The sequence below is a fragment of the Camelus bactrianus genome, chromosome 6 (assembly GCF_048773025.1).
Source record: "Camelus bactrianus isolate YW-2024 breed Bactrian camel chromosome 6, ASM4877302v1, whole genome shotgun sequence".
Taxonomy (NCBI): Eukaryota; Metazoa; Chordata; class Mammalia; order Artiodactyla; family Camelidae; genus Camelus; species Camelus bactrianus.
The window spans coordinates 75,079,760-75,105,980 of record NC_133544.1 but is presented as its reverse complement, the minus strand read 5'-3'; the positions used below and the strand labels follow the sequence as shown (position 1 = coordinate 75,105,980).

The 26,221-nt window shown below is 33.0% G+C and overlaps 1 protein-coding gene across 2 annotated transcripts in view; it reads right to left on the bottom strand.

The window, feature by feature from the left end:
* CTDSPL2 (CTD small phosphatase like 2) overlaps positions 1-26,221 on the bottom strand; it is a 68,229-nt gene that overhangs the window by 22,668 nt on the left and 19,340 nt on the right. The window contains exons 3-7 of one of the 2 annotated variants that reach the window (XM_045524155.2): positions 11,504-11,642; positions 9,975-10,121; positions 4,366-4,581; positions 437-515; positions 10-121 (exon numbers count right to left, since the gene is read on the bottom strand). In XM_045524155.2, coding sequence (XP_045380111.1) covers positions 10-121; positions 437-515; positions 4,366-4,581; positions 9,975-10,121; positions 11,504-11,642 — 693 coding nt within the window. Of the gene's footprint in view, positions 1-9; positions 122-436; positions 516-4,365; positions 4,582-9,974; positions 10,125-11,503; positions 11,643-26,221 lie in introns of both variants that reach the window. The other variant, XM_010965247.3, reaches the window with a different exon arrangement.

Here is a 26,221-nt window from a genome sequence, read left to right as displayed (position 1 = left end):
TATACTTACCAAGTCTAAAACTAGGGAGAATTCTGGTGTGCTTCTCGTTTTCAATGGAAGAGCAGGTTTCCTATTTAGTTGTTCTTCTGTCAGTGGTGGAACATGTTTGATGAAATAATAGCTATAAATCAAATTTTAAGAAAATTTCAACATTTCTACTTTTCATAAATGTAAAATTTATTACTAAATTCAGTCCATCTTTAAGTCTGTAATTAAATAATGCACATTTAATCTAGTAAACCAAACTTACAAAACATGTAAGTAAAAGTGAAAATATACAAATCAGTATTTCAGTAACTCAGTAAAAGTATTAATACCTACAGGTCAAATGCTCTCTGCAATCTAGCATTCAGTCACCCTACACACATGTACTTGCATTCTGTTCCAAATGGGAGAGGGGAAGGAAAACAAAAAACAAAAAACAAAAAAAACTCACGGGTCAAATACTTCCCAGTCTTCTTCATAGGTGGCCTCTGCGTGGGCTGATGAATAACCACTATCTGGAGTTACTGGTGCTATTTAATAAAGTGAAAAACAAAATGTTGCTTTTACTCACTTAATGCTTCCAAGAAGTATACAATTTTATTGCCTTTATTAAGTCTTCCTGAAGCCCTGTGTATTTTAGGTTAAAGATAAGATAGAAATAATTCATAAATAATATTTAAAAGCAAATTTATGAACACATAGATCTAACTCTGGATCCAAAAGTGAAAAATTAACCATTACAGACAAAATGGCAAGCTATATCAAAATTTAAATCCCTAACAGCTCAGAAAAAATTTACTACCTATTACTAGAAAAACATACTCCACAAAAATTCCTAACTGGAAGATGTTTGTATGTGTTAACCATAAAAATTTCACGGTTCTCTTATAGCAGTAATATGTCACAAAGTACACTGCACATACAGTCAATTTATATGGGCTAACAATGGATTCAAAGGTAGTTTTTAACCTAAGGTCCATGAACCCCTGAAAACTTATGAAAATAATGTTTTATGTACATTATCCCAGGAATCTCAAGGTTGTCTATGATCTTAAAAGTTAAGAAATGCTCCTCTATATAGAAATCATTGCTTTAGAAGACACATTGTTTTACTTTTCATTTACAACCAGCTTAAAAATAATCAAGAAGCAATTCTATATTCCATGACACATAGTCCATTCTACGTTCCAGCTAAAACTCTATCAATTGATAGAGCTTTAGAAATTATGTTGGGAATTTTCTAAAACAATATTTACAACTTAAATTCAAAGACAGGACAAAGATAACTTACAAACTAAACAGGTAATGTCTCAGAAATGAAAGTTTAAGGTGGATGCTAGAGACTGAATGTTTGTGTTCCCCCAAAATTCATGTGTTGAAACCCAATCCCCAATGTGATGGTATCTGGAGATGAAGCGTTTGGGGGGTCATGTGGTCATGAGGGTGGAGCCTTCATGAATGAGATTAATGACCTTATTAAAAAAGACCCCAAATAGGTCACATAGCTTCTGCCATATGAAGACACAGAGAAAAGACAACTGTATGAACCAGAAAGCAGGTCCTCAGCAGACACTGAAACTGCTGGGCTTTGATCTTAAGATTTCCTAGCCTCCCAAAGTATGAGAAATAAAGTTTCTGTTGTTTATATGCCACCTAGTCTATGGTAACTTCTTACAGTAGCCTGAAAGGACTTCAATAAAAATTGCTGTAATCTGTGTATAGGAATGGAAAATTGGTGGATAACAGTCTTTCAGGACAAAAAAATACCTTATTTTTGCTATTATCATGTATTAATACATTCTGAGACAGAGCTAATACAATGTATATGTTCAATAAATGACAAAGATGTAAAGCTGAACTTCTGTTCACCTCTAACAACTTCATGCCAATTGACGGTTCATCAGCACAAGGGGACAAATGTTAAAATAAATCTTCCTACCAGTTTACTGTTTTAAATTCCTATTAACCTCAGAAAATGGGGGAAAGAAATTAATGAGTATTTGAGCACCACCATGTTAAGCACTATTTGTATTTTAATCTCATTTAGTCTTAAAAATTCTAAATTATTAGTATCATTTAGTCTTTAAAATTCTAAATTAGTACCATTTTAAAGGTAAGAAAACTGTCTCAGAGAGCTTAAACTGTCTCAGAGAGCTTAAATAAGCCACCTAAAATCACACAACTAGGTAAATGGTAGAGCAAGCCTCCTCCTTTCTTGTTCTCTTTGGCTGTATTCTTGAAGTCAAGGAAAAAAGTAACACTTTTGTCACATATTCATCTGTTAAAATCAGCAAAACTTTTACTTCTTTTCTCTCATGATTCTCCCAATCAGAGTAACTACAATGTACCACCTCATCATTATGGTCATTTATGTGTAACAGCACTAACCACACTGTACAGTAATTTTTGTGTATGCTTGGCTCAACAATTAGATCATATACTCTCCAGGATCAAGAAGTATATCTTATTCACCTTTATAAACAGTGCTCACAAAAAATAGGTGTTCAATTAAAAGTTAGGGGAATAAATGAATGAATGAGACAAACAGATTAAGTCTTACTTTTCCCCTCTAGAAACTAAAGTTATAGAAATCCCTTTTCCATCTTTACAGTTACCAGAAAAAAAAATACAAAGGTTTACAGAAAAGCACAAAAACAGAAAAAACATCAGACAGGAAGCCAAGAGCTCTGGCTTTAATCTATAATTTACCATTCACTAGTCTGTAACATAGGGCAAAGTAATCAGCATTAAATGACAGGTCAACAGTAGGTTCATTTCCAAGTCTTATCCACCCAAGAAGGAACTATGTATGTAATTTATGTTGATTTGCTTGTTAGATTCAGTATTACTCTTAAATTATAACATTATAATTTAACATTATAGATATTAACATTTTATTTGATGAATTTAAAATAAATCAACGCTATTATGCTGTTTTTCTCTTCATACTGGTATAGGGTTGCACTATATAAAAGTTTCTTAATTGTATGCATTTAAAAACTGTTTTCTGCTGTTTCAATTATTTTTTTTTAAAGTCTCCCCTTTATATTAGCAAGAACATCATCATTTTTCCCGATGCCATCATACTTCCTTATGCCAAACTGTATTTCTTAACCAATACATATACTAGGCTCTCTCAGATATCTGGCATCACGAGGAATGAATAAATAAATCTAAAATAAAGGTCTAAGATCTTATCCTTCTGGGAAAAGATGTCCATCCTCAGTTTTATTTCTGCTTTTAAGCATAATGGAACACAATATCATCTTTTAGCCTTATATGTCTATCTACCACAATCCCTAGAGGTAATAAATTCTGATCTTACAATGTTTCTGCATTTCCATGACAACTGGCTCAAGGATCCAACAATTATGTTAGGCCTTTAAAAGGGTCCAGGAGGGGTGGGGAGGGTACAGCTCAGTGGTAGAGCACATACTTAGCATGCAACAAGGTCCTCAGTTCAATCCCCGATACCTCCACATAAACAAATAAATACCTAAGTACCCTACCCCACCCCCAAAATAATAAAGTAAAAGGGTCCAGGAATAGGTTGCAAAGTTTGAGTATAAGGAGAGATCCAGGAACAGATGCTTCTTCTTTAGGAATTTCATCTATGTATGAAACAAATATGAAGGAATGAAACTACTTCTAAGTAGGGACTCCAGACCTTAAGGATTTACGACTGGTGTAATTATAATAAATGTTCATAAATGAAAGCATATTATTTTGTTAGCTGTGTTAAATTCCCAAGTACTAAGATTAGTACAAATAATTAAACTGTAAAATGACTAATATGCAGTCAAAATATGCAAACCTTTTAAAAATTTTAAAATTAAAATTAAAAATTTAAATTAATGACTGGATTTTGTGGAGAAAGTTGTTTTTTCCCACACCAACATGCAATTTTATTAAAGTGAGAAAAAAGTATACACTATGTTATTTTTTAAATATAAATTGTTTTCACTAACTTCTTAGCAAACCAGCACTGACTTATTACTTTTTCTTTCAAATAGCTAAACTCATTCTTTATTAGCTTTCTCATAAATTCTTTCTACTTGCTATTTCCCCTATAAAATCTAGAGATTATCTGCTTCAATCCTGGCATTTTACAGAGGATGTACTCAAGCCCTGAGGGATGAAAGGTCTTGCTAAGCACCCCCAAGGGGGAGGGGTAGCAGAATGTCATCTTCAGAATCTTTCTTGTCCATTGCATTCCTTCTCTTCTGCCCAAACCAATTTTATTTCCAATTTTAATTTTCTTAATTTTGAGGAAGAAAAACTTACGTATTTAATCTGCCTATTTAAGGAAAAATATCCAATACTATAGTTTTATAAACTATTCATGAAGATGTAGAAGAAGGAAAAAGGAATCTTCTTTACCTGTAAGGGGTGGGATATCACGATTAACTGTTTCTTCTGCTTCTTCTAAACCATTATTTATCGATGGCCTCACTTGAACTGCTTGATTTGAGTAAGCTGCTCCATTAGTTGATGTAGTAGTACTAGTAGTGATCTCATCCACTTGTTCCATATCAAGCTGTTTTACTATCTCTTCAGCTTCCACAGCCTGTCCTGGGGAATCAGATCCAGATGTTCCTGAAATTCAGGGTTTTTTAAAAAACATATTTAAAATCACTCAGTTTTATTAATAAACATATATTAAGTTCACATATAGTCTAAATAAAGCCTTCCACAATCCACTGTATGATCCTCAATCAAAATTCAGGTTGTAAGAATTCAGAAACATTCCTGTTCTTCTAATGTAATGATCATTTAAAAGCTTATAATGGATGGGGACAGATGGGAACAAACTTAAAATGAGTAGGAAATAAGCCTTAGAGATCTAACGCACAGTATAGTGAATACAGACAACATTGTATTATAATTATCAAATTTGCTAAGAGACTAGAACTTAATTATTCCAACTACTAAAAATAAAGAATTATGTAACAATGATGATCATATTACAATATATAAATTATCAAATCAACATGTTGTACACTTTAAATTTACATAAGGTTATATGTCTAAAAACTACGTAATATGTAGAAAAACTAAAGGTAACAGAAACAAAACAGAAATAAATACCATTATTTAGTGTTTGTACGTGTTGATTTAATACCTTTATATACTGAAATATAATTACCAACTGAGCATTAGCTATGTATTATTGCTACATAACTATTTCTTTTTTTTTGTGGTGAGAACATTTAAAATCTATAGTCTCTCAGCAACTCTGAAGTATATACAGTTGACCCTAGAATGGTATGAGGGTTGGGATGCTGACTCCCATGCAGTCAGAAACCCAAGAATAACTTTACAGTTAGCCCTCCGTATTCACAATTTCACATCCGTGGATTCAACCAACCATGGATCCGGTACTACTATATAGTGTTTATTGAAAAAAATCCTGTATGAGTGGACCCGTGCAGTCCAAATCCATGTTGTTCAAGGGTCAACTGTAATACAGTACTGATGACCAAAGAACTTCTTTTCATTAAAGCAAATACCACTTATTAAGTATCTACTATGTGCTGGGCAATACCCACATACATACACACACCTGTTTTCTTCCATTATCCTCAAACAGCTCCTGATCTTTCCAATACTAAGCAACCTAGACATTTTGGGCAGTTGTAATTTTTAAACCAGAGGTAGTTATCTAAAAATAAGCTAATTGTCCTTCTAACCACAAGAACCTCCTAATTCAGAGACACAAGAACAATTTATCAACAAGATTCCATCTCAATAACAAAAATAGAAGTTAGTTTCCTCATTATATTCAGCTAACACCTAGATGAACCTGCTGCCCAATTTTTCTTCCACTATGGACCCCAACTCTCCATTTCTTAATGGAATCCTCCAAATGTCATTTTCAACAACAAAGTCAACCTCCAAAAACTCTCAACTTCCTCACGGAATATTGCTTTTCCCTTATTGCTTTAAATTTAACCAATCCTACAAAACAGAAACAGACTCATAGACATAGAATACAAACTTGGGGTTGCCAAGGGGGCGGGGGGTGGGAAGGACAGACTGGGATTTCAAAATGTAGAATAGATAAACAAGATTATACTGTATAGTACAGGAAAATATACACAAGATCTTATGGTAACTCACAGTGAAAAACAATGTGACAATGAATATATATATGTTCATGTATAACTGAAAAATTGTGCTCTACATTGGAATTTGACACAACATTGTAAAATGACTATAACTCAATTAAAAAAGTTAAAAAATTAAAAAATAAAAAATAAATTTAACCACTCCAAAAAACATCTCTTTTCCTGATACCTTCCCTCAAAGCTCTTTGTTCTCCCATACTCAGTGTACATACTCAATCAGAATTCATTTACCTCCACTGCTACTAGATCATTAGCTTTCTACTAGTGTGCAAAAAATGTCTGTTCCTTTGAGATTGTCATCTGGCTACATAATTCTTTGCTTATCCCTTCTGCTATCATCTACCACCTATTGCCAGCAACTTCTCTCAATCACAGAGGAATTTAACACTTAGTTACCAGTTTATTGCTCTATTAAATGCCTATATAGTTGTTTTTATAGGTGATGTCAATGACCCATCCAATAACCAACCCTCAAAGGTCTTTCCCTCTTTAGATCCATCTATATTTGTACTGCTCTTTAGCAGTTATTACCGTGGCCATAACATGGACACTAACACTGAAAAACTGTTTACCTCTGAAACCTAAAACTCAAATATACTACTCCCCTATCACAAGCTCCTAATATTTTTATTATCTATCTACCTATCTATCTCATATTTCTACTACATGTGATCTTCATGTTTGATAAAAGCCAGTCTCTTATCAAAATATATCCCTCAATAGCTTCTTCCCCACCCTTTTCATCTAGTTAGACTTCATGGTGTATCATTGAAACCACTCTCAATACAACACCCTCAGTGTCCTTGCTTCCTCGTCTTTCCACTGTCATTCATCATAGAAATCCCCATTGAATCAATCTAACTAACAGGATTCTCAAACACTAGTCCCAGGCTACTAAAGAAAACAATACAATTATAAAGACTGGTTGTACTCCAAATAAAACCCTCTAATCTTAGCTAGGCCTATAGCAGCCCTCTCAGTATTTTTGTGTGAGTTTTTTATTTTTGTGAGAGTCCTTCAGCTTCTTTTACTTATACCCAAATAGCAAACATTCTAAACTTTCACCATTCTCTTCAAATCCTGCCACCAGGACCATCTCAACAAATGACACCATCTCCTCCTTCAAAGAAAAAATTGTAACTATCAAACATCTACTTCTGCCCAAACATCTATTTCTACACACACCTTTCTTCTAGCATCAAAGAAAAATGTCTATTCTCTTTTTGATTCTGACCCTTCTAGTTGTTTTCTTGATCACATCCCTGTGAATAGTTCGAGAAACTTTTCATTAATCTCTTTCTTCTAGACCCTTCACTGAGGCTTAAAAACATGCTTGTTTCTCACAAATACAAACCATCCCTTGAGACTTTATGATCTCTCTAGTTTTTTTCAAATTTGAGTTCCTCACAAAAATAATTTATATATGCTGATTCTTCTCTTACTCTCCATTTTACTCTTTTAACTTGTGGATATTAGCAGTTTTCAACTCTAACCACTGCTCTGAAACTATTCTGGCAAAAGAAACCAATGACCAGTTAATTACCAAGTTCAGTAATGTCTTTTCAATGATCAATTCCTTTTCTTCTATCGTTACAATTGTTTGACCCTGGATTTTGACAGTCTCTCTTCTTTTGGATTCTATGACACAAAGTCTCTCCTGGCTTCCTCCATTTCTCCTTTGTTGGCTTCTTTTACTTTGTCCAGTCCTTAAATGTTTTCCCTCAAGATTCTGGTCTTTGTGTGATGAACCAAATGGACGATTTACTCCACTGGTTTAGATTAATATTTATAAGCTGATAACACCATGCTAAATCAAGATTTCTAAGCTCCATACCTGAATGACAAATTGTTACTCGACACATTTACTTGGTTGTTTCATCACATCTCAAACTCAGCATGGCCTGAATTAAATCCAATTATCTATCTCCCAGGAACTTACTTCTCTCTCTTGAAAATCTAATACTGTGTACACCTTACTGTCTCTCTTCTTTCACTACCAATCTATACCCCAAATTTGTCCATTCTGTATCTCTTATCTGTCTTTCCTCCTCTAATACTCCAATTAAGGTTGTATGAAGTCTCACATGGACTACAATTCTAATTGTTCTCCCTGCATCCAACCTCCTTGAAATTTAGCCTACACACTACAGCCAAAGAGACTTAGAAAACACAAATCTGTTCATATTATTCACAATTTAAAACCTTTCAATCATTCCCCATTGACTAAGGATAAAGTTCAAATACCTTTCCAGGTTAGCTCTATAATCTGACTCCTTTATAATTCTCCTGTCTTATCCCTTCCTGTACACTCTTCAAACGCAATGCTCCATCTGTGACAAACTGATTTCCATGTCTGAAATACATTATACTTTGCTCATGCTGCTCCTTCTACCTGGAGGCCCCTTACTATCTTTCAAGATTCAGCTTTTCTATGAAGCCTTTTGTGAACCACCAACACCATCCAGAATACAGGACCATTCCATTCTTTGACTACCCCACTGTTCCATAACTCTATCAATGCACCCATAAAAATTTATAATATTTATTTACATATATTTCTCCCTCATGTAAAGACTAAGAAGCTCCCTGAGGACAGGGACCGTGTTAATCAATTTTGAATCTCCAGTGATGAACACAATGGCTGGAACACAGTAGATGGTCAATATTCATTGAATAAACTGAAATCTTTGCCTCTTACATTTTTAAGTATAATTATCCTTTCTCATGGATTAAGAGGCTCAAGAATTTAAAGAACTGGTCCAAGGTAACATAACTAAAGAGTGGCAGAGCTAGAAAAATATTTTAAACAAGTCTGTCTATCTCCAAAACCTGTTCTTCTTCCACTACACCAGCACTTCCAAAGATGTTTTAGGAGGCCATTAGTTCTACAAGATGTTAATAGATGTTCCATAGAAAAGGGTTCTTGGTCAATTATGTCCAGGAAATACTAGGTTAAAAAAAGTTAAAGGTAGTTTTTTGTTTTGTTTCTATTCTACTTTACAGTCCTTTAATGTGCTAATATATATTATTTTCACCCCCAGAGCATCTTGAATTTATAGTGCACCATTCTGCCTTTTAAAAACTGCTTTACTATCCAGAAACGTAATTCAAATTAGAATTTAAAAAATCAGGCAACAAGTATCTAATGGCTATTTCCCATTTGCCTAATCCTATCAAGCAACATGGTAGATACAAAAATAGTCATAACCTCTTGCCCTCAGATAATCTAGAGACTAAATTATCATGCACAAAATTAGGTATTATCAGAAAAGATAGGACACCAGCTATTTTTTTAAAAAAATATGTTGCGAAAGAGGCCAATTTTAATGCTTTGCAAAGGCATTATATAATGGAAACCTTCAATTTGTATAAATTAGGGTAGTTTTACTACTTGTCCAAAACTGAAAATCTCTAAGGGAGGAAAACCAAACAAATGATAATAAAAATACATTGTATTACAAAAAATAACTTATTTAAGTTTCAGCTCACTTAAAATATTCAATAAATTCTACTTTATTGATCTAAAATATTGAAAATGCTTCTTAATTCTTTCCTATACACACTCTAAAGATTACAGAAACCATCCCAACATAGAAAAATACTTTCCCTCCAGCCTGAAGTATATATTCTAGCTTTTCAAATAGTTAAAACAGAGTTCATTCACTTGAACAGAATTAACATAACATACATTTCTTTCAGTCACTTAAAACAATGCCTTTTGGAAGCTGTGTTTTTAATGAGGCTGAAAACAAACATTAGACACTAACAAAAATATGCCAGTAAAATCAAATAGATCTTTCAAAAAACCAGGAAAATGATTAATTTTTCAAACCCAAATTGTACTTAATGATTTATATTTACCATTTTTATTTGCTGGTGAAAAAAAGTTGAAGACAGGAGAAAATATGGTCCCCAACAATGTAGTCCTTGGAGGACTGCCAGAGGAAGGATTATCTTCTAATTTTCCATTTTGTTTTACATGTTGATTTGTCATTTCATAACTACCAGCTTCTAAGAAAGAAACAAAAAAAAGTTGCAATCTAGAAAACATGACTTTCATAAATGTGTTCTAAACCATTTATTACAAAAATAACTCTTTTCCCTCAAAATACATAATGAAACCTGATTAACATGTTAAAAAAGGTTTTTACTTACAGAAATCCTGAGGTAAATCACTTGTAAATCGAATGATCCTTATAACAAATTTATTTATAATGCTTTATAAATGCTAAAATTTACTGAGTTTTTTTGCAAAGTAGGTTTATATCTGGAATTATATGGACTGAAAGGCTTCAAATCAACATAGTATAACAGAAAATGAAATAAACTCTTTGTAAGTAAAGCAAGCAAGTTACAATATGAAAAACACAAATGCAGATTTTGTATTTGTTTATGTACATTTTGGGATGCTGCCTACTTCACAAAACTTACCCTCCAATCTATTCCTAACAAATAACAGCTAAATAAATAGAGGCAACATAGCTCTATTGAAGCAGAAGACTATGTACACAACAGTGTCAAAAATTACATATGGATGTGCATATGTGATAAATCATCCTTGATCCTCCAAAACTTTGCCACACTTCTTTCTTTGCTATAGCTCTTTAAACTTGTTTAATTTAATCCTTTTCTCCCTGATGGTCAGTTCTAACAAGAGATACATTACTGCAAAGAGGAAAGAAGTAAGGAATTATTATTGCTGTTGTGTTTAAAATAGCATTGGTTAAAAGGCAGCAGCATTCCATGCTCTAAAGTGCTGTTCTTTATAGCTTTCTCTGCATGTACATCTTGTTTTTCTGCTTTCTAACTTTGAGGAGCTTCACAACAATACAATAAGGTACTGACCAAGAACAGGGTTTACAGACAGCAAAACTACTGGTTTTTGGTTTGGATAATTCTTTGTTATGGGAGGATGTCCTGTGCAGGATCTCTGATCTCTACCTGCTAGATCCAAGTAGCAAGCCCTTCACAGGTTGTGACAAACCAAAAAGGTCTCCATACACTGAAAAATGTCCACTGAGGGACATACACACACCCAGTTAAGAACCACTGACCTGAGAGCCCCAAGTCCCCTCTAAATGCTGAAATTCCATGACCAAGAAACAAATTCTTTGTATATGAGTTTATAAGAAGTAAAAAAAGTTGCTTCATATACATTTTCATGCTAACTAGTATAAAGCTAGTTGCTTTGCCTTGTCATTTTAATTCATCAAAATAGACATATTAGAAAGGTAAATTTTTATTCACTCCATGCTACTAACATTTAATACAAAGGAGATTACAAAAAAGGGCAGATATTGCTCAAACAGACTTTCAAAAACAGAAAAGATAACATGTCCAGTGAGAGCTCTGCTTATACCTAATAAAGCAGTATCTAAACATTAACAAACCTCCATTTACTTGACTTTTCCGTCTTACTCGAGATATCTGTTTGTTAGGTTTTTCTCCTGCTCTTGGTGTTGATGTGATCAAATTGTTATCTATATCACGTTCAATTCTACTCCGTTTCGAAGGATTTTCTCTCTCTTCCTTAAGATATGAGAGGAGAAAACACGCATTTAACAGTCATTCCGCTTTACAGGTTGCAGTTTTAAAATGATAAAATATGATATGCACCCCCATGTTCACTGCATTATTTACAATAGCCAAGACATGGCAACAACCTAAATGTCCATCAATTGATGAATGGACAAAAAAGGTAATATACACACACAATGGAATATTATTCAGCCATTAAAGAAGAATGAAATTTTGCTATTTGCAACAAATAGATGGACCTTGAGGGCATTACACTAAGTGAAAAAGTCAGAGGACAGACTGGTGATTGTCAAGGGCAGAGAGGTGGGGATAGGTGAAATGGGTAATGGGAATCAAAAGGTACAAAATTCCAGTTATAAGTCACAGAGATGTAATGTACAGCATGGTGACTACAGGTAATAATACTGCATATGTGAAAGTAAATCTTAAAAGTTCTCATCACAAGAAAAAATTCTGTAACTATGTATGGTGACAGATGTGAAACAGATTTACTGTGGTGATCATTTTGCAATATATAAAAATATTTAATCATGCTGTAAACCTGAAACTAATATAAAGTTGTATGTCAATTACACTCAGTTTTTTAAAAGATAAAATATGTTGTAATACGCTTTATACTATTTTTCATATCCAAGAGAAACAATAGAATATCTAACAGAAGTAGAAACCACAGTAAATCAGTGTCATAAGAGTATTTATTAATGCAATCATAATATACAAATGTAATTATAGCATCCTCACAATTCAGATCCTTTCCCCAGGATCCATTAAATTTTCGTGCTACAGAAATACTGAATTTTACAATGTGCTCTAACTTTTCAGCAATTTTCCTTATTTTTACAATTACCTGCAAGAAAAGGAATTATTTCCTTGAGAACCCTACTGGAATTTGCTGGCATATCACACATTACCAAAAACGATACAAAAATAATAAGGCCTGCCACTGCCACACACCTAATGTCAACCTCAGTTCTTTAAACGTCCAAATCTACACCTAACAGAGCTCTCTACTCATTTCCTTACATGGGGCAAATCTATATGATCAGTTTACTCTATTTTTGCAATACAGATGGGTCCAGACTTACGATGGCTTGAACTCATGATTTTTTGACTTTATAATGGTGTGAAAGCAATACATACTCAGCAGAAAGTATACTTTGAATTTTTAATTTTAATCTTTTCCAGGCTAGCAATATGTGGGTACAATACTTTCTTGTGGTGCTGGGTGGTGGCAGTGACTTACAGGTCCCAGTCAGCCACTTGATCATGAGGATAAACAACTGATACGCTTATAACCACTGTTTTTTACTTTCACTACAGTAGTCAATAAATTATATGAGATATTCAACACTTTATTACAAAATGGATTTTACGTTAAATGTTTTTGCCCAACTGTAGGCTAATGTAAGTGCTGAGCATTGTTTAAGGTAGGCTACCTTAAGCCATAATGTCTGCTAGGTTAGGTACATTCAATGCATTTTCAACTTACAATATTTGCAACTTACAATGGGTTTGTTAGGACATAACCCTATCACAAATTGAGGAAAATCTATATAACTGACCAAAATAGTATACTCCATTCAATACCCTGATTTTTCTCCATTTATACATCTATTTTCCTCATTTGTAAAATTTTTCTAGAGTCATTTACCATGAGCTCACGTGGTTGCTCATCTACCACGTGAGCAACTTTCTTACATTACTATAATATTGGCCTATAATTCCTTGCTGTTTTAATGAAAGTACCTGAAATCTTTTGATAAGTATTAATTTTTAAATCTATATTGTACATAATTTATACATAAAATCAACATTCTTATTCAACAGGAATAACTTCTCTTTTTTTGTACTCCAAACTGTTACACCACAGCAAATAATAATATAATATACTACTGTGCATTTCCTAAAGGTTGAATATGACTTCATTATTTCTAAAACAAATCTTGGTATTGTAAATGGCCAAAATCACAATTTCCTACTTGGATCAAAATAGAAAAAAGATAATATTGCAAATATCATTTAATACAGAATTTATTCAGCAGTTTCTTTGATTTTAGGTAGATTCATCAAAACAATGTATCATTATAGCACAAAATAATGCCTTAGTGATCCACAACATAATTCCTCAATTTTTACTGCTTATCATTCCCCTGCATTTAAAAATGATGAACAGGAAGGCTCATATCTCAAACATTGGATCTCTATTACAGGAAAATACAGGAGCTATTTTTATAAAGTCCTTTAAGAAAAGAAATAATGCTGCAAAGCCTTACTATACTAAGCTCTAGGATTTTCTTGAAGAAGTCTTTTAGTACATCTGCTATAACATAAATACATATATACATTCCTGGAAACCTTGTATTCTGCAATGCTAAAAATAACAAGGGGGAGAAATGGGTCCAGGAGGGTAAAAGTAGGGTACACTGGGGCAGCCAATACCCCTGCAGCTCTGCAAACACAGAACTAAGAAAATCAGTGACTGAGACTGCCAGAGATAACCTCAACGTTCACTCCAGTTAGGCAGCTAAGAGCAGCTGAAATGCTACCTTAGAGCTTAATACAAGGTATTAAAAACAGGGAAGCAGAAATAAGGTCTTATGGGTTCTGGAAAGTTGGAGCTTTAAACCAGGAGGACTGCTAAAATGGACACAAAAGGAAATGCAAATTGCCACACAAGAAGAGTCCCTGCTAAACCAGGACAAAACCCCTCTGGTTACAACTTTTAATTAAAAACTCTGTGTGTGTATGTGGGGGGGTAGTATAAAATTCAACCCCCATTACTCAGTATCCCCTAAATTGGTATAAGCCAAAATCCATCCATGTTATACTGAAATTACCTCTTTACCAATAGTATATAAGCTAACTGATAATGTCAAGGTACCACATATGGCAAAAAAGGCTATACTCTGCTCAACTGAGAAAACATTCAAATACTTTAGCTTGTATCTATAAAAAGGAAGAGGAAGCTATTAAGATCAGGGTTAAAGGTCTGCAGTCATTGACAATAAAATCCTTCAGAATAATGCATTCAAATGTCTGTTAATGCTCCAATTCTGAAAGATAATTCGTCACCAAATCCTATTCTTAAACCTTCAAGTATATAATTTCGGGACATTTTTGGATATAGTATAATTTTTAGGAGAGAAACTAGGAAAAACAAAAACAGGTTATTTTAATAAATCTAATAACCCTACAAAGTCTTCTCTGGAATTTGTATTTTTCATTTTCACTAAGATAGAGTTTTAAGGGGAAAATCTTGGGAATTTGGTGTTCTTAAATTTCTGAATCCAAAAGAAAACACAGAGAACAAAAATCCAAGAGCAAATTTACAACAAAAACCATGAAACAAAACTCCTCACCCAAACTCCAAGATGAGGAAAAACCAATAGCCCTTAACACTGGAGTAACCATATGTACCAGTGTAGAAGAAAGCAAAAGGATGCAAAAAGAGGGGTGTGACACATTTGAGAATAGGAAGAGCCCAAAATAGCTAATAGGTAGGTATTCAACGGAAAGTATGGAAGGCCAATTTGATGACAGTAGATGAAACAGGGCAGAGGAAGCTGCTGCCCAATCCAATAGCAAAGGGGCCTATTGTGAGACTGAAACAGGAACAATTTAGCTCCTATGAACCCTTGAAATTGACCAACTTTGGCTTCCTGGTAGAATAGAGCTCCACATGAGGGGAAACTGTTGGGAATGGAATCAAAATTCCACTGTAGGAAAGGCACAACAGGAGGAGACCAAAGTTTCAGTTAACATTTGGGTAGGGATAAAGAGACAGGAAAACTCAAAAAGCAATCACTATATTTTTAAACACTACACAAAACCAACAAAGTTAGTTAGAAAAGATACCCTGAAGTATACAACCTTCTAAAAATTCAGAAAAACTCATCTCAAAGAATGAGCAAAAATAAAGTACAGATCTCAAACCCCACACAAAATTATTATACTAAAACATACAACGAGTAAAATAACATCTCTCCAGGTAAAGAAAGCATATCAGAAAATTCTAACAAGCATAAGAGACTATATAAAAATTGTAACTTTTATTTCAAAAAAGACAAAAGACACTAAGGGAAAAAAAGAGAAAAATTTAAGGGAGGTGGGGTTATAGCTCAGTGGCAGAGCTGCGTGCTTAGCAAGCACGAGGTCCAGGGTTCAATCCTCAAGACCTCCATTAGAAAATAAAAAACCAAAAAACAAACAAAAGACATTAAGACAGTGATATTGCACATACATCGGAGTTAGAAAAACTCAGAAACGAAGAGACATAACTAACAAAATCATTAGAAATAAAAGAAAATTCTGGAAATAAAGACTAAACTGGGACATAAAAGTGAGTAACTAGATTAGATTATGCCTTTAAGATAAGCAGAAGGTAAAATGGGGGAAAGAATTTTAAGACACTAAAATGTAACAAACATTGAATGCAGACACAGTAGATCGAGGTGGAAACTAAAACAAGAACGAGGCAACAGAACGAGTATCAGAAAATTTTCCTCAAATAAAAGATCTGAAATTACATAATGAATACATTGTTTAACTAAACCTATCAACACAGAAAAACAAATATAAAGATAGAGTCTAAACTTAACAGAATTTAAAGAAAAAAATCCTTTGAAAAACAAGGCAAAAATCAATTTATTTTTAAAGGGAAAAATAAGAGCATCATCAAACTTTGACAGCAATGCTTTTTACACCAGAAGAAAATGGAATAACATTTAACCAAGAAGAGAAACTGGAAGCCAAGGATTTTACATGCAGCAAAACTGATTTTCAAGTATAAAACTTAGAACGCTGTTCCCATGAGTGCTTCACATGGCATCTACCAGAAAATGAGCTTCAGACAAAAAAAATCAACTGCAGACAATAACCTGAGGACTCAGGATAAGCATTAAACATACCAAACATATATAGAATCTGTATAAGATAAATGAGGATTAAAAGATAGTATGTAATGACTACAGGCTCAGAATATATACATACACTGTAAGAGAAATCGGTAAGAGATAATGTTCACTTTAAAGACATTCTGAGACAGAAAAGTTGACAAAATTCATTTCCAGTTGATCAACATAAGAAATATCAAATGAAGTTCTTTAGGCATAAATTAAATAATACCAGATAGGATCCTAAATCTACAGTAAGGAATGAATACCAATAAGACAAATACATGAGTAAATACAAAAGATCTTTGTGTTCAATACTTTTTTTTTGTTTGCTTGTTTGTTTGGTTTGTTTTTTTTTTTTTGGCAGGGGGAGGTGATTAGGTTTATTTATTTTTAGAGGAGGTACTGGGGATTGAACCCAGGACCTCATGAATGCTAAGCATAAGCTATACCCTCTCTGCTGTGTTCAATATTTCTACTGTGCACTTACTAGCTATCTTACACCTGCTACAATCTCTGTATCCTCATTATGATTTAGTAAATTATTCTGTAGTCTCATATACATGGAAACAGAGTAAGAGTACTCTTGTTTTGATTTACAATAAAGTTAAATTTGGTTTTGAAAGTTTTATCTAAACGTTACTTTAGAATTTAGTAATTTTATAAATAAAAGAAAACTTATAATTAAGAACAGATTGTTGGATTGAAAAAGAGAAGATTTGGTGATTTGTGATTTCAATCCATTGCTGCAAGTGATGAAAAGAAACTGACATAGAATTCTCTGACTCACAAAAGGGGGAAATTTATTCCAAAGAAACTAAATGAAACTGTATATTACAAATGAAACTATGATAAAGCTATTTCCCCTCTGGCTTCAAAAGTATTAAGTTGGCTTACTGTGTCTTATGCAATAGAACATATTCAAATAGAATTATGGTGCCAATTCAGTTGCACTGTCATTTGAGAACAATCATTCAGTTATTGTTGGTGGTGAATGTAAACTGGCGCAGCCACTATGGACAAAAGTATAATGGTTCTTTAAAAAACTAAAAACGGAGTTTTTCAGATATATGCACTCCTGGGCATATATCTGGAAAATACGAAAACTCTTAATTCGAAAAGATTCATACATGCATGCACCCCAGTGTTCACAGCAGCACTATTTACAATAGCCAAGACGTGGAAGCAACCTAAGTGTCCACTGACAGATGAATGGATAAAGATGTGAATGTTACTCAGCCATAAAAAAGAATGCAATAATGTCATTTGCAGCAACATGGATGGACCTGGAAATTATACTAAGTGAAGTAAGTCAGACAGAGAAAGACAAATGTCATATGACAGCATTTATATGTGGAATCTAAAAAAAAGGAATACAAATGAACTTATTTACAAACAGAAAACAGACTCGCGAACATAGAAAACAAACTTATGGTTACCAGAGAGAAAAGGGTTGGGGGAGGGATAAATTAGGAGCCTGGAATTAACACATACACACTACTATATATAAAATAGATAAGCAACAAGGTCCTACTGTATAGCACAGGGAACTCTATTCAGTATCTTATAATAATCTATAATAGAAAATAATCTAAAAAAATATATATAATATATATGTACATGCACAAACTGAATCACTCTGCTGTACACCTGAAACTAACACAACATTGTAAATCAACTATACTTCAATTAAAAAACTCAGTATTTCAGATCTTTAAAAGCCAAAAACAGTTACAAGCTTTCAAATTAAAATGACAAAACCCAATGAAGTATCTTAAAAAATTATAATGCATTGTTTGAAAAAGTGTATATGACATGGTCAACTTACAAACCCTTATACAGTAAATTGTGCTGAAAGTCTGTTGGATAAAAAGTCAATTAAAAAAACAAGCACTTCCACTTTCCAATGATAAATCACTGAATTAAAGACCTAGCTGCAAACACAGAAAATGAGTTAATATCTGGTCTGCAGAATTGGACTTTAGCCTTACTAATGTGGCTGGGACTTTCTGTTTTGACTATACTTATCTGATATCAGTATCAACAAATCATCAAAAATTTTCTTTACTGTGAATGCATGGTAACCAACACAATTTTTAAAAAAATATCTCAGTTTATCCTGGAACAACTTGTGCTGACATTTGTGATGTCTGTGCAAAAAAGCAATGGTTTATAATTACTGCCACCTTAGCACAAATCAAGGTGCTGACAGCCAAAAGTCATTGTATTTTTCACTGCCATGTACTTGCAGGGGGTGGGGGGAGCCAGTTCTACTTAAGAATGTCCTTGATGAAGCTTAAAATTAAGTAAATCTTAACCCTTAAATATGTGTTAACATTCTATGTAAGATGGGAAGTACCCATAAAGCACTTCTATTGCAAACTGCTTCCATAATTGTCTTGAGTAAAAGCATTTGAATGACTGTTGGAGTTGTAAGCTGAATGAGACCACTTTTTCAGATGGAAAACTATTTTTACTTGAAGTAGATTATTTTCTGAAAAGTGAACAAAGCAAGCCTGTCACTTCAGGAAAAACTGATACCTTTTGTTGCCAACAAAAAATCTGAGCTTTCAAGCAAAACTTGGGATTTTAGAAAACTTGGACAAAGCACTATGAGCTTGACAGCTTCATTGAGTTCAGTGGAGTTGTTCACAAATGTGATTTTTAAATGCTGACTAATTAAGTATGTCAATATGGACACATGTGGAAGATCTACATTATTTAGTGAACCAGTAGGTCCCAAATAATCAGTGTATGATGTTACAAAGTCATATACAGATAAAAGATCCATTCCAAATGCAAGACAGACCAATGAAAAGATCATAGCAGTGCTTTCAAATTCAATCGTAGAACAAGAACCTAAGATACTACACCATTTATCAAGTTTTGGTATAGTACCTGAAATTATCTAAAAAGCGTATTTCAATACTCCTTTTCTAAATACATGTGAGTATGATTTTCTTTATAGTCTTCAATGATAACAACTACCCTCTATGAAGCCATTAAAGAGATCCGTAAAACTGCAAATGTCATACTTCCCATTAATTTCCTTTTTGTTTTTAGAAAAATATTATTTGTATTAAAATGTAATGCGTTTAAAATTGTAATTATAAATGAATAGGTATTTTTTAAATTCCTCATTTTAATATCTAATGAGATATACTGACAGATATAACCCACATAAATAAGTGTTCTTTAGGATTTCCAATAATTTGTAAGAATGTAAAGGATTCTGAGTTCAAAAAGTTTAAGGACCACTTGCTCAAGAGGGACTACCAATGAATTCACAAGAGAAAAGTTAAAGTCCCTCCCAACAAATGGGAAAAAATTTTAACTGAAAGGGGGTATTGACAGGTGATAACCAAGGAGTATAACATTTCTTTGGGGGATGATATTGATGGTCTAAAATTGACTGCAGTAATGGCTGCACAACTCTGTGCATAGTACTAAAAGCTACTTGCTACATTTATACCTTAAATGGATGTATTTTACAGTATGTGAATTATATCTCAATAAAGAGAACACAAAAAAACAAACATACATCTATCATAATACAACAATGCCAATCTTAGTTATTTATCCAAACTTAAATATATGCCAATTCACGGATTCAAAACAGAAATGTTCATAGCAACTTCAGTCACCACAGCCAAAAAATGGAAATACTACAAATGGATTAACAAATTATACAACAGAATACTACCTGAGGTGCAGGGAAGGTGGGGGATAAATTACAGATACATGCAGGAACACAAATGAATCCAAAATTTTATGCTGAGTGGAGGAAGCATGACAAGTTGTATTCACATGTAACACCAGGAAAGATTTATATGCTCTATAATGATAGAAAGTAGATCCATGGTTGTCTAAGATAATGCTGTGACACTGTCTGCAAAAACTCTAACGGTACTCTTTGGTCATGAATGTGTAATTATGTTAAAATTCATGAAAACATATATTTAAATCAGTGTGTCTTATTGTGTTTAATTTTAAAAAAAGTCAACATAGGAGATAAAGTGGAATTCTAAAAGATAACTATTTTACCAAAAAGAAGGCAGGAGAAGAACAGAATAACAAATAACAAATGGGATAAATACAGAATAAATAAGATGGGAGATTTTAAACTCAACCATATTATTACACTAAATGTAAAAAGACTAACTCTGCCAATTTAAATATAAATACACAGGGTGGAAAAAGGTATAGCATGTAAACGGTAAGCAAGAAAGCTGTGTGGCTATATCAATATTAGGCCAAGTAAACCTCAAGGCAAATAAAATTACTAGAGATAATGAGAGACATTTCACAGCAGTAACAAGAATAATTTACACCCAACAATCATAAATGTGTATGCACCTAACAATGGAGCTTCAAAATACATGTAGAAAAAACTGATAGAACTGAAAGACAAAGCAGACAAATTCACAATTAAGAGTTGAGTATTTAAAATAAGATACAGAAGACTAGAATATTATCAACCAACTTGATCTAACATATTTACAGAACTACACTAAACAATTGCAGAATATGCATATTTTTTTCAAGTACACATGTGCCATTCACCAAAATAGACTATATGTTACAAAATAACAAAAAACACCAAAGAAATGAAATCATAGAGTATATTCTTGGATCACAATCAAAAGGTATCTAAGGAATGCCCAAATATATGGAAATTAAATAACACATTTCTAAATAATTCATGGGTCAAATTAAATCACAAATAAGGTAATAAAAATATAATCAGAACGTGTGGGAAAGCAGTACTTCTAAATACCTACATTAGGAAAAAAAAAGTGCAGTACTGATGATCTCGGCAAGGGCCAGCATACTACAGTCCAGATGCTAGGTTTAGCACACTGTTTTTATATGGTCAGCAAGCCAAGAATAGTCTTTATATTTTTAAATGGTTGAAGGGGGAAATCAAAAGAATGGTAATATTTCATGATTCATGAAAATTACAGGAAATTCAAATGCCAGTCCAAAGTCACACTCTCATTTATGTACTATGTACGAAGGAAGAGTTGAGCAGCAGCTACAATGGAAACAATACAGTCCACAAAGCCTAAAATATTTCTTATCTGAAACATTTATAGATGAAGTTGACTGATTCCTGTTCTAAGCTCCCATTTCTATAAGTTAGAAAGGTAGAAGTAAATCAAACAGAAAGTAGAAGAAAAAAACTAAAAATAATAAGCAGAAATCAATTAAATAGATAATGGAAACAAAAAAAGAAAATGAACAAAGACAGATGTTGGTTCCTTCAAAGAGTAATGAAACTGATAAAGCTCTAGCAAGACAGAACAAAACAAAGATAAATCATAAATTATTCACATCAGGAATGAAAAGAGGAACATCATTATAGATCCTACATACATTACTAGGTCAACACAGAAATAAAACTTTTCACCAAATAATTTGATAACTTAGATGAACAAAGTCCTCGAAAAACACACATGACCAAAACCAAAACAGAAATAGAAAAACTAAACAACCCCAAATATATTAAAGAAATCAAATTTATATTAAAAGCTATCCCACAAGCAATTTCAATTATATTCCAGAAATCCCTCTCTAGAATTCACCAGAGATTTCTACTAATAATTTAAGGATGAGGTAATACTAAGCCAACACAAGCTCTCTGAGAAACAAGAAGCAGAGGAACAGTTCTTGACTTGTTTTATGATACCAGTATAATTCTAATCTCCAAATTTTAAAGTTTTCAGATCAAAATTACAGATCAAAACCCTTATGAACACAGATACAAAAAATCCTTAAAAACAAAAAAAAGCAGCAAATCATACAGCCATACACATTTGGTTTTCCATTAAAAAAAATTTAAGTTCTATTCCATATTAAAAGACTAAAAGAGGAAAATCTGAAGAACATCTCCATAGATGCAGAAAAGTCTTTGACAAAACTCAACAACATGATAAAAACTTACAGTAAACTAGGAACAGAAAGGAACTTCCTAAACTGATAAAAGATTATGGAAAATATTTAGCTAATATCATACCTAGTGTAAACAAACTCTTATGTCCTAAGATCAGCAACAAGACAAGGTGTTTGCTCTCTCACCACTTTTACTAATCAATGTATGAGAAGTCCTAATCAATGCAATAAGTGAAGAAAAAGAAATAAAAGGCCTAGCAATCAGAAAAGAAAAAGTAAAACTCTAGTTATCTGGTATATGATATGTATGTATAAAACCCCATGAAATCTTGTAGTACTAGGTCAATACTAAACAATAATATTTACATATATTAGCAACAAACAACTAGAAAGTAAAAACTTTAAATTGAAGACTCAATACTGTTAAGATGTCCATTCTCATTAAATGACCTACATATTTGATAACAATTTCTATGATCATTCCAGTAGGCTTTTTTTGAGAAACAGACAAGCTAATTCTATAATTTATATGTAAGTATAAAGGATCTAAAATAATAAAGCAAACTTGAAAAAAAAAGTTGAAATACTTACCTATCTTGTTTCAAGACTCACTACAAGGTGGGTGAGGTAATAGCTCAGTGGTAGAGTATGTGCCTACTAGCGAGCACAAGGTCCTGGGTTCAGTCCCCAATACTTCCATTAAAAAAATAAACAAAACCTAATTGCTCATGTATACAAAAAAGTATATAGTGCTATATGTCAATTATATCTCAATAAAACTGGGGGGAAAAAAGACTCACAACAAAAACTGTAGTAATAAAGACAGTACAGTACAGATGTAACGATAGATCTATAAATCAATGGAAAAGAATAATTTCAGAAACAGACTGAAATATAGCCTTTGACTTTCAAGCAAAGTTTCTAACAGATGTTAACCAACTAGATATCCACAGGGGGGAAGGGGAAAGAGGAAGAACTTTTCCTTTATTCATTCATCTATGTATTTATTGTGGTCTCATGGGTTATTTCATTCTAGAAATGTAGAGGTTATAATCTGTTAATACCAAAGGTTTAGAATGAGATATTTCTTCAAGGAGCCTTTATTTCTTTTAGTGAAAGGTGGTATTTAGAAACTAAGATCTGGATGCTAAGTGCTCACAGTTCTGCAGATCAAGCAAGGAAATATATGAATGTATGCTAGTTGATGTGTGTGTGTGTGTGTGTGTGTGCAAGGAAATTATGAATGTATGCATGTATGCTAGTTGATTGTGTGTGCGTGTGTGTGTGTGTAAAAGGAGGGAGGGGAAAAAAAGGGAGAGAGAGAGAAAGGAAGAGAGAATATAAATATGACTGAATCTGAAAACCAGTTAGGTTTTCCTTCATTAAATTCAACTGGTTAGCCCAAACTTATTTTTTCATTCCATAATAAATGTAAATTACTTAGTTAATCTGGTTGTTAAATAACTTATCTACAAAGATACATGAACAAGTGGGATTTAACTCTGGAAGGAGGAAAATTTCCAAATAAAGCTATGAAATTTGGTAATACAAAGGTTAAAGAGTTAGAATAAAGTTTTCATCTAATCATGTTTTTCAAACTAAGCACAATCCACTAGTGGATCACAAAGTCAATTTATAGTATGAAAAAATCACCTTTAAAAGGGGAATAAGAAAACAACAGAATAGAAAAGAAAAATCAGAGCATATCAAGTATATTAAGGGAGAGTTTTATTTCATATATATGAATGTGGTATACAAGATGCTATTCCTTTTTGTGGATCATAGTTAAAAGACCTAAAAACACTGATTTAACATAACAGGTACTACTTTATTAGAATTATAACCATATGGAAACTGACAACCCTTAACTATGACAGCATAACAGTATTTAGTTATAAACAGAGAAAAAGACCATTTTGTTATGGGAAAATTCAACCACCTATTTAGAAAGGTACAGAGAGACTGTTGGTATAAAGGAAATATATTTTAACTGTGAGCTCTTCCTTCACTTCAAGTATATATCAGAAATCTCACTATGCTAAAAGCAGAAAGACTGCATATGAACAATTGCTGAGCACTCTTACTGACAATTACATAATTCTGTAATGAGAGAAGTGGTAAATCCTTGAATTATAAAATCAGAATTTGAAAGAGACCAGAGATTTCATTCACTGTTATGGTCTGAGTTGTGTACCCCAAAACTCCTATGTTGAAGCCTAACCTCAATCAGAAACCAAGAATGTAATCATATTTGGAGATACGGCCTTCAAAGAGGTAATTAAAGTTAAAAAGTGGGGACATTAGGGTGGGCCCTAATCCAAATATGACTGGTGTACTTGTAAGATGAGGAGATTACGACACAGATAACACAGGGCGATGATATAAGGACACAGCAAGAAGGTGGTCATCTGCAAGACAAGGAAAAAAGCCTCAGGAAAAAAATCAACCAGGCAACACCTTGACTTTAGACCTCTAGCTGCCACAACTGTAAGAAAACAAATTTCTGTTGTTTAAACTACCCACTCTGTGATATTTCATTATGGCAGACTATTATATACCTACTAAACTAGTACACACCTCTTATATGAACAACATATGTTTAAATTACGTAAATACTCTCATGGCTAATTTATGCCAAGTTATGACTAGAATACAGATTAAAACTTATTAGCAACATAAAAATGGGTCAGTAGCCATTCAAACTAGAAATCATAATAGTAAAGAAGAGCAAAAAAGTTGGCTATAATGTAGAGACCAAGTTTCAAAAAGTCAGACTCATAAGACATAAGACAGACAATGTCAAAAACCTTAGAAGGAAAACAGCTCAAAAAAGAAAGCAAGGAAGTTTATCTAAAAAGTTAAATTCTAACCACATAAATTTAAAAGTCCAAAAGAAGAAAGAAAAGGTATACAAGAAACCAGAAGCAGTATAGGGAGTTACCTACTAACCTGGTTTTGAAAAGGACACTTGTGGAAATAAGTAATCTATCATCCAATCGGGAAACTAAAGACAGAGAAGGATGATATGTGCAAACAATATTAGGGGAAAAAGTTTCCTAGAAAGAGAATGTTTCAAGCTATGAGCTGATGATACAAGAAAATGATAAAGTTAGGAGCACAGGAAGACTCAATTCTTATTTATTTTCATTAAGAAAATTTTCAATCCTTACACAAGATAGGTGATGCTATAAAGACAGTATCTAGCTACTTTGAGATAGAATGATACAGAAAAAAGAGCACAGGTATCACAGTCAAATTGTACCTGGGTTTAAATCCCAGCACTGTCACTTACTGGAAAGGCAGTAGTGGAAAGAGGTTAAGAATGTAGGCTCTGAAACCAGAGTATCTGGGTTTCAATTCCAGTGTTGCTACTTAAAGTTAAGTAACCCTGCAAAGTTATCCCTGTGCTTCAGTTTCCTCATCTGTAATATGGAGATGATAGAACCTACTTCATATGGTTTGAAGAACTTACACAGGGCACATAGTAAATGCTCAATAATTTATTAACTATCATCATATTTGTTCTTCATTATTATTTTTATTTACCCTGGGCAAGTTATTTATTATAATTATTACTGCTGTTAGAATAATTATAATTAACATTATAATAATTATAATTAACACTGTATAAGTTGCAACTGTACAATTAACTAAGCCTCAGTTTTTCTATTCTATAAAATACCAGTTATAAGCATTAAGGAGATACTGGATATAAAGCACCTAACAGATATTCAATAAATATTAGCTTCTAACTCCTATCCAAATTTTGAAAAAGACAATAATGTT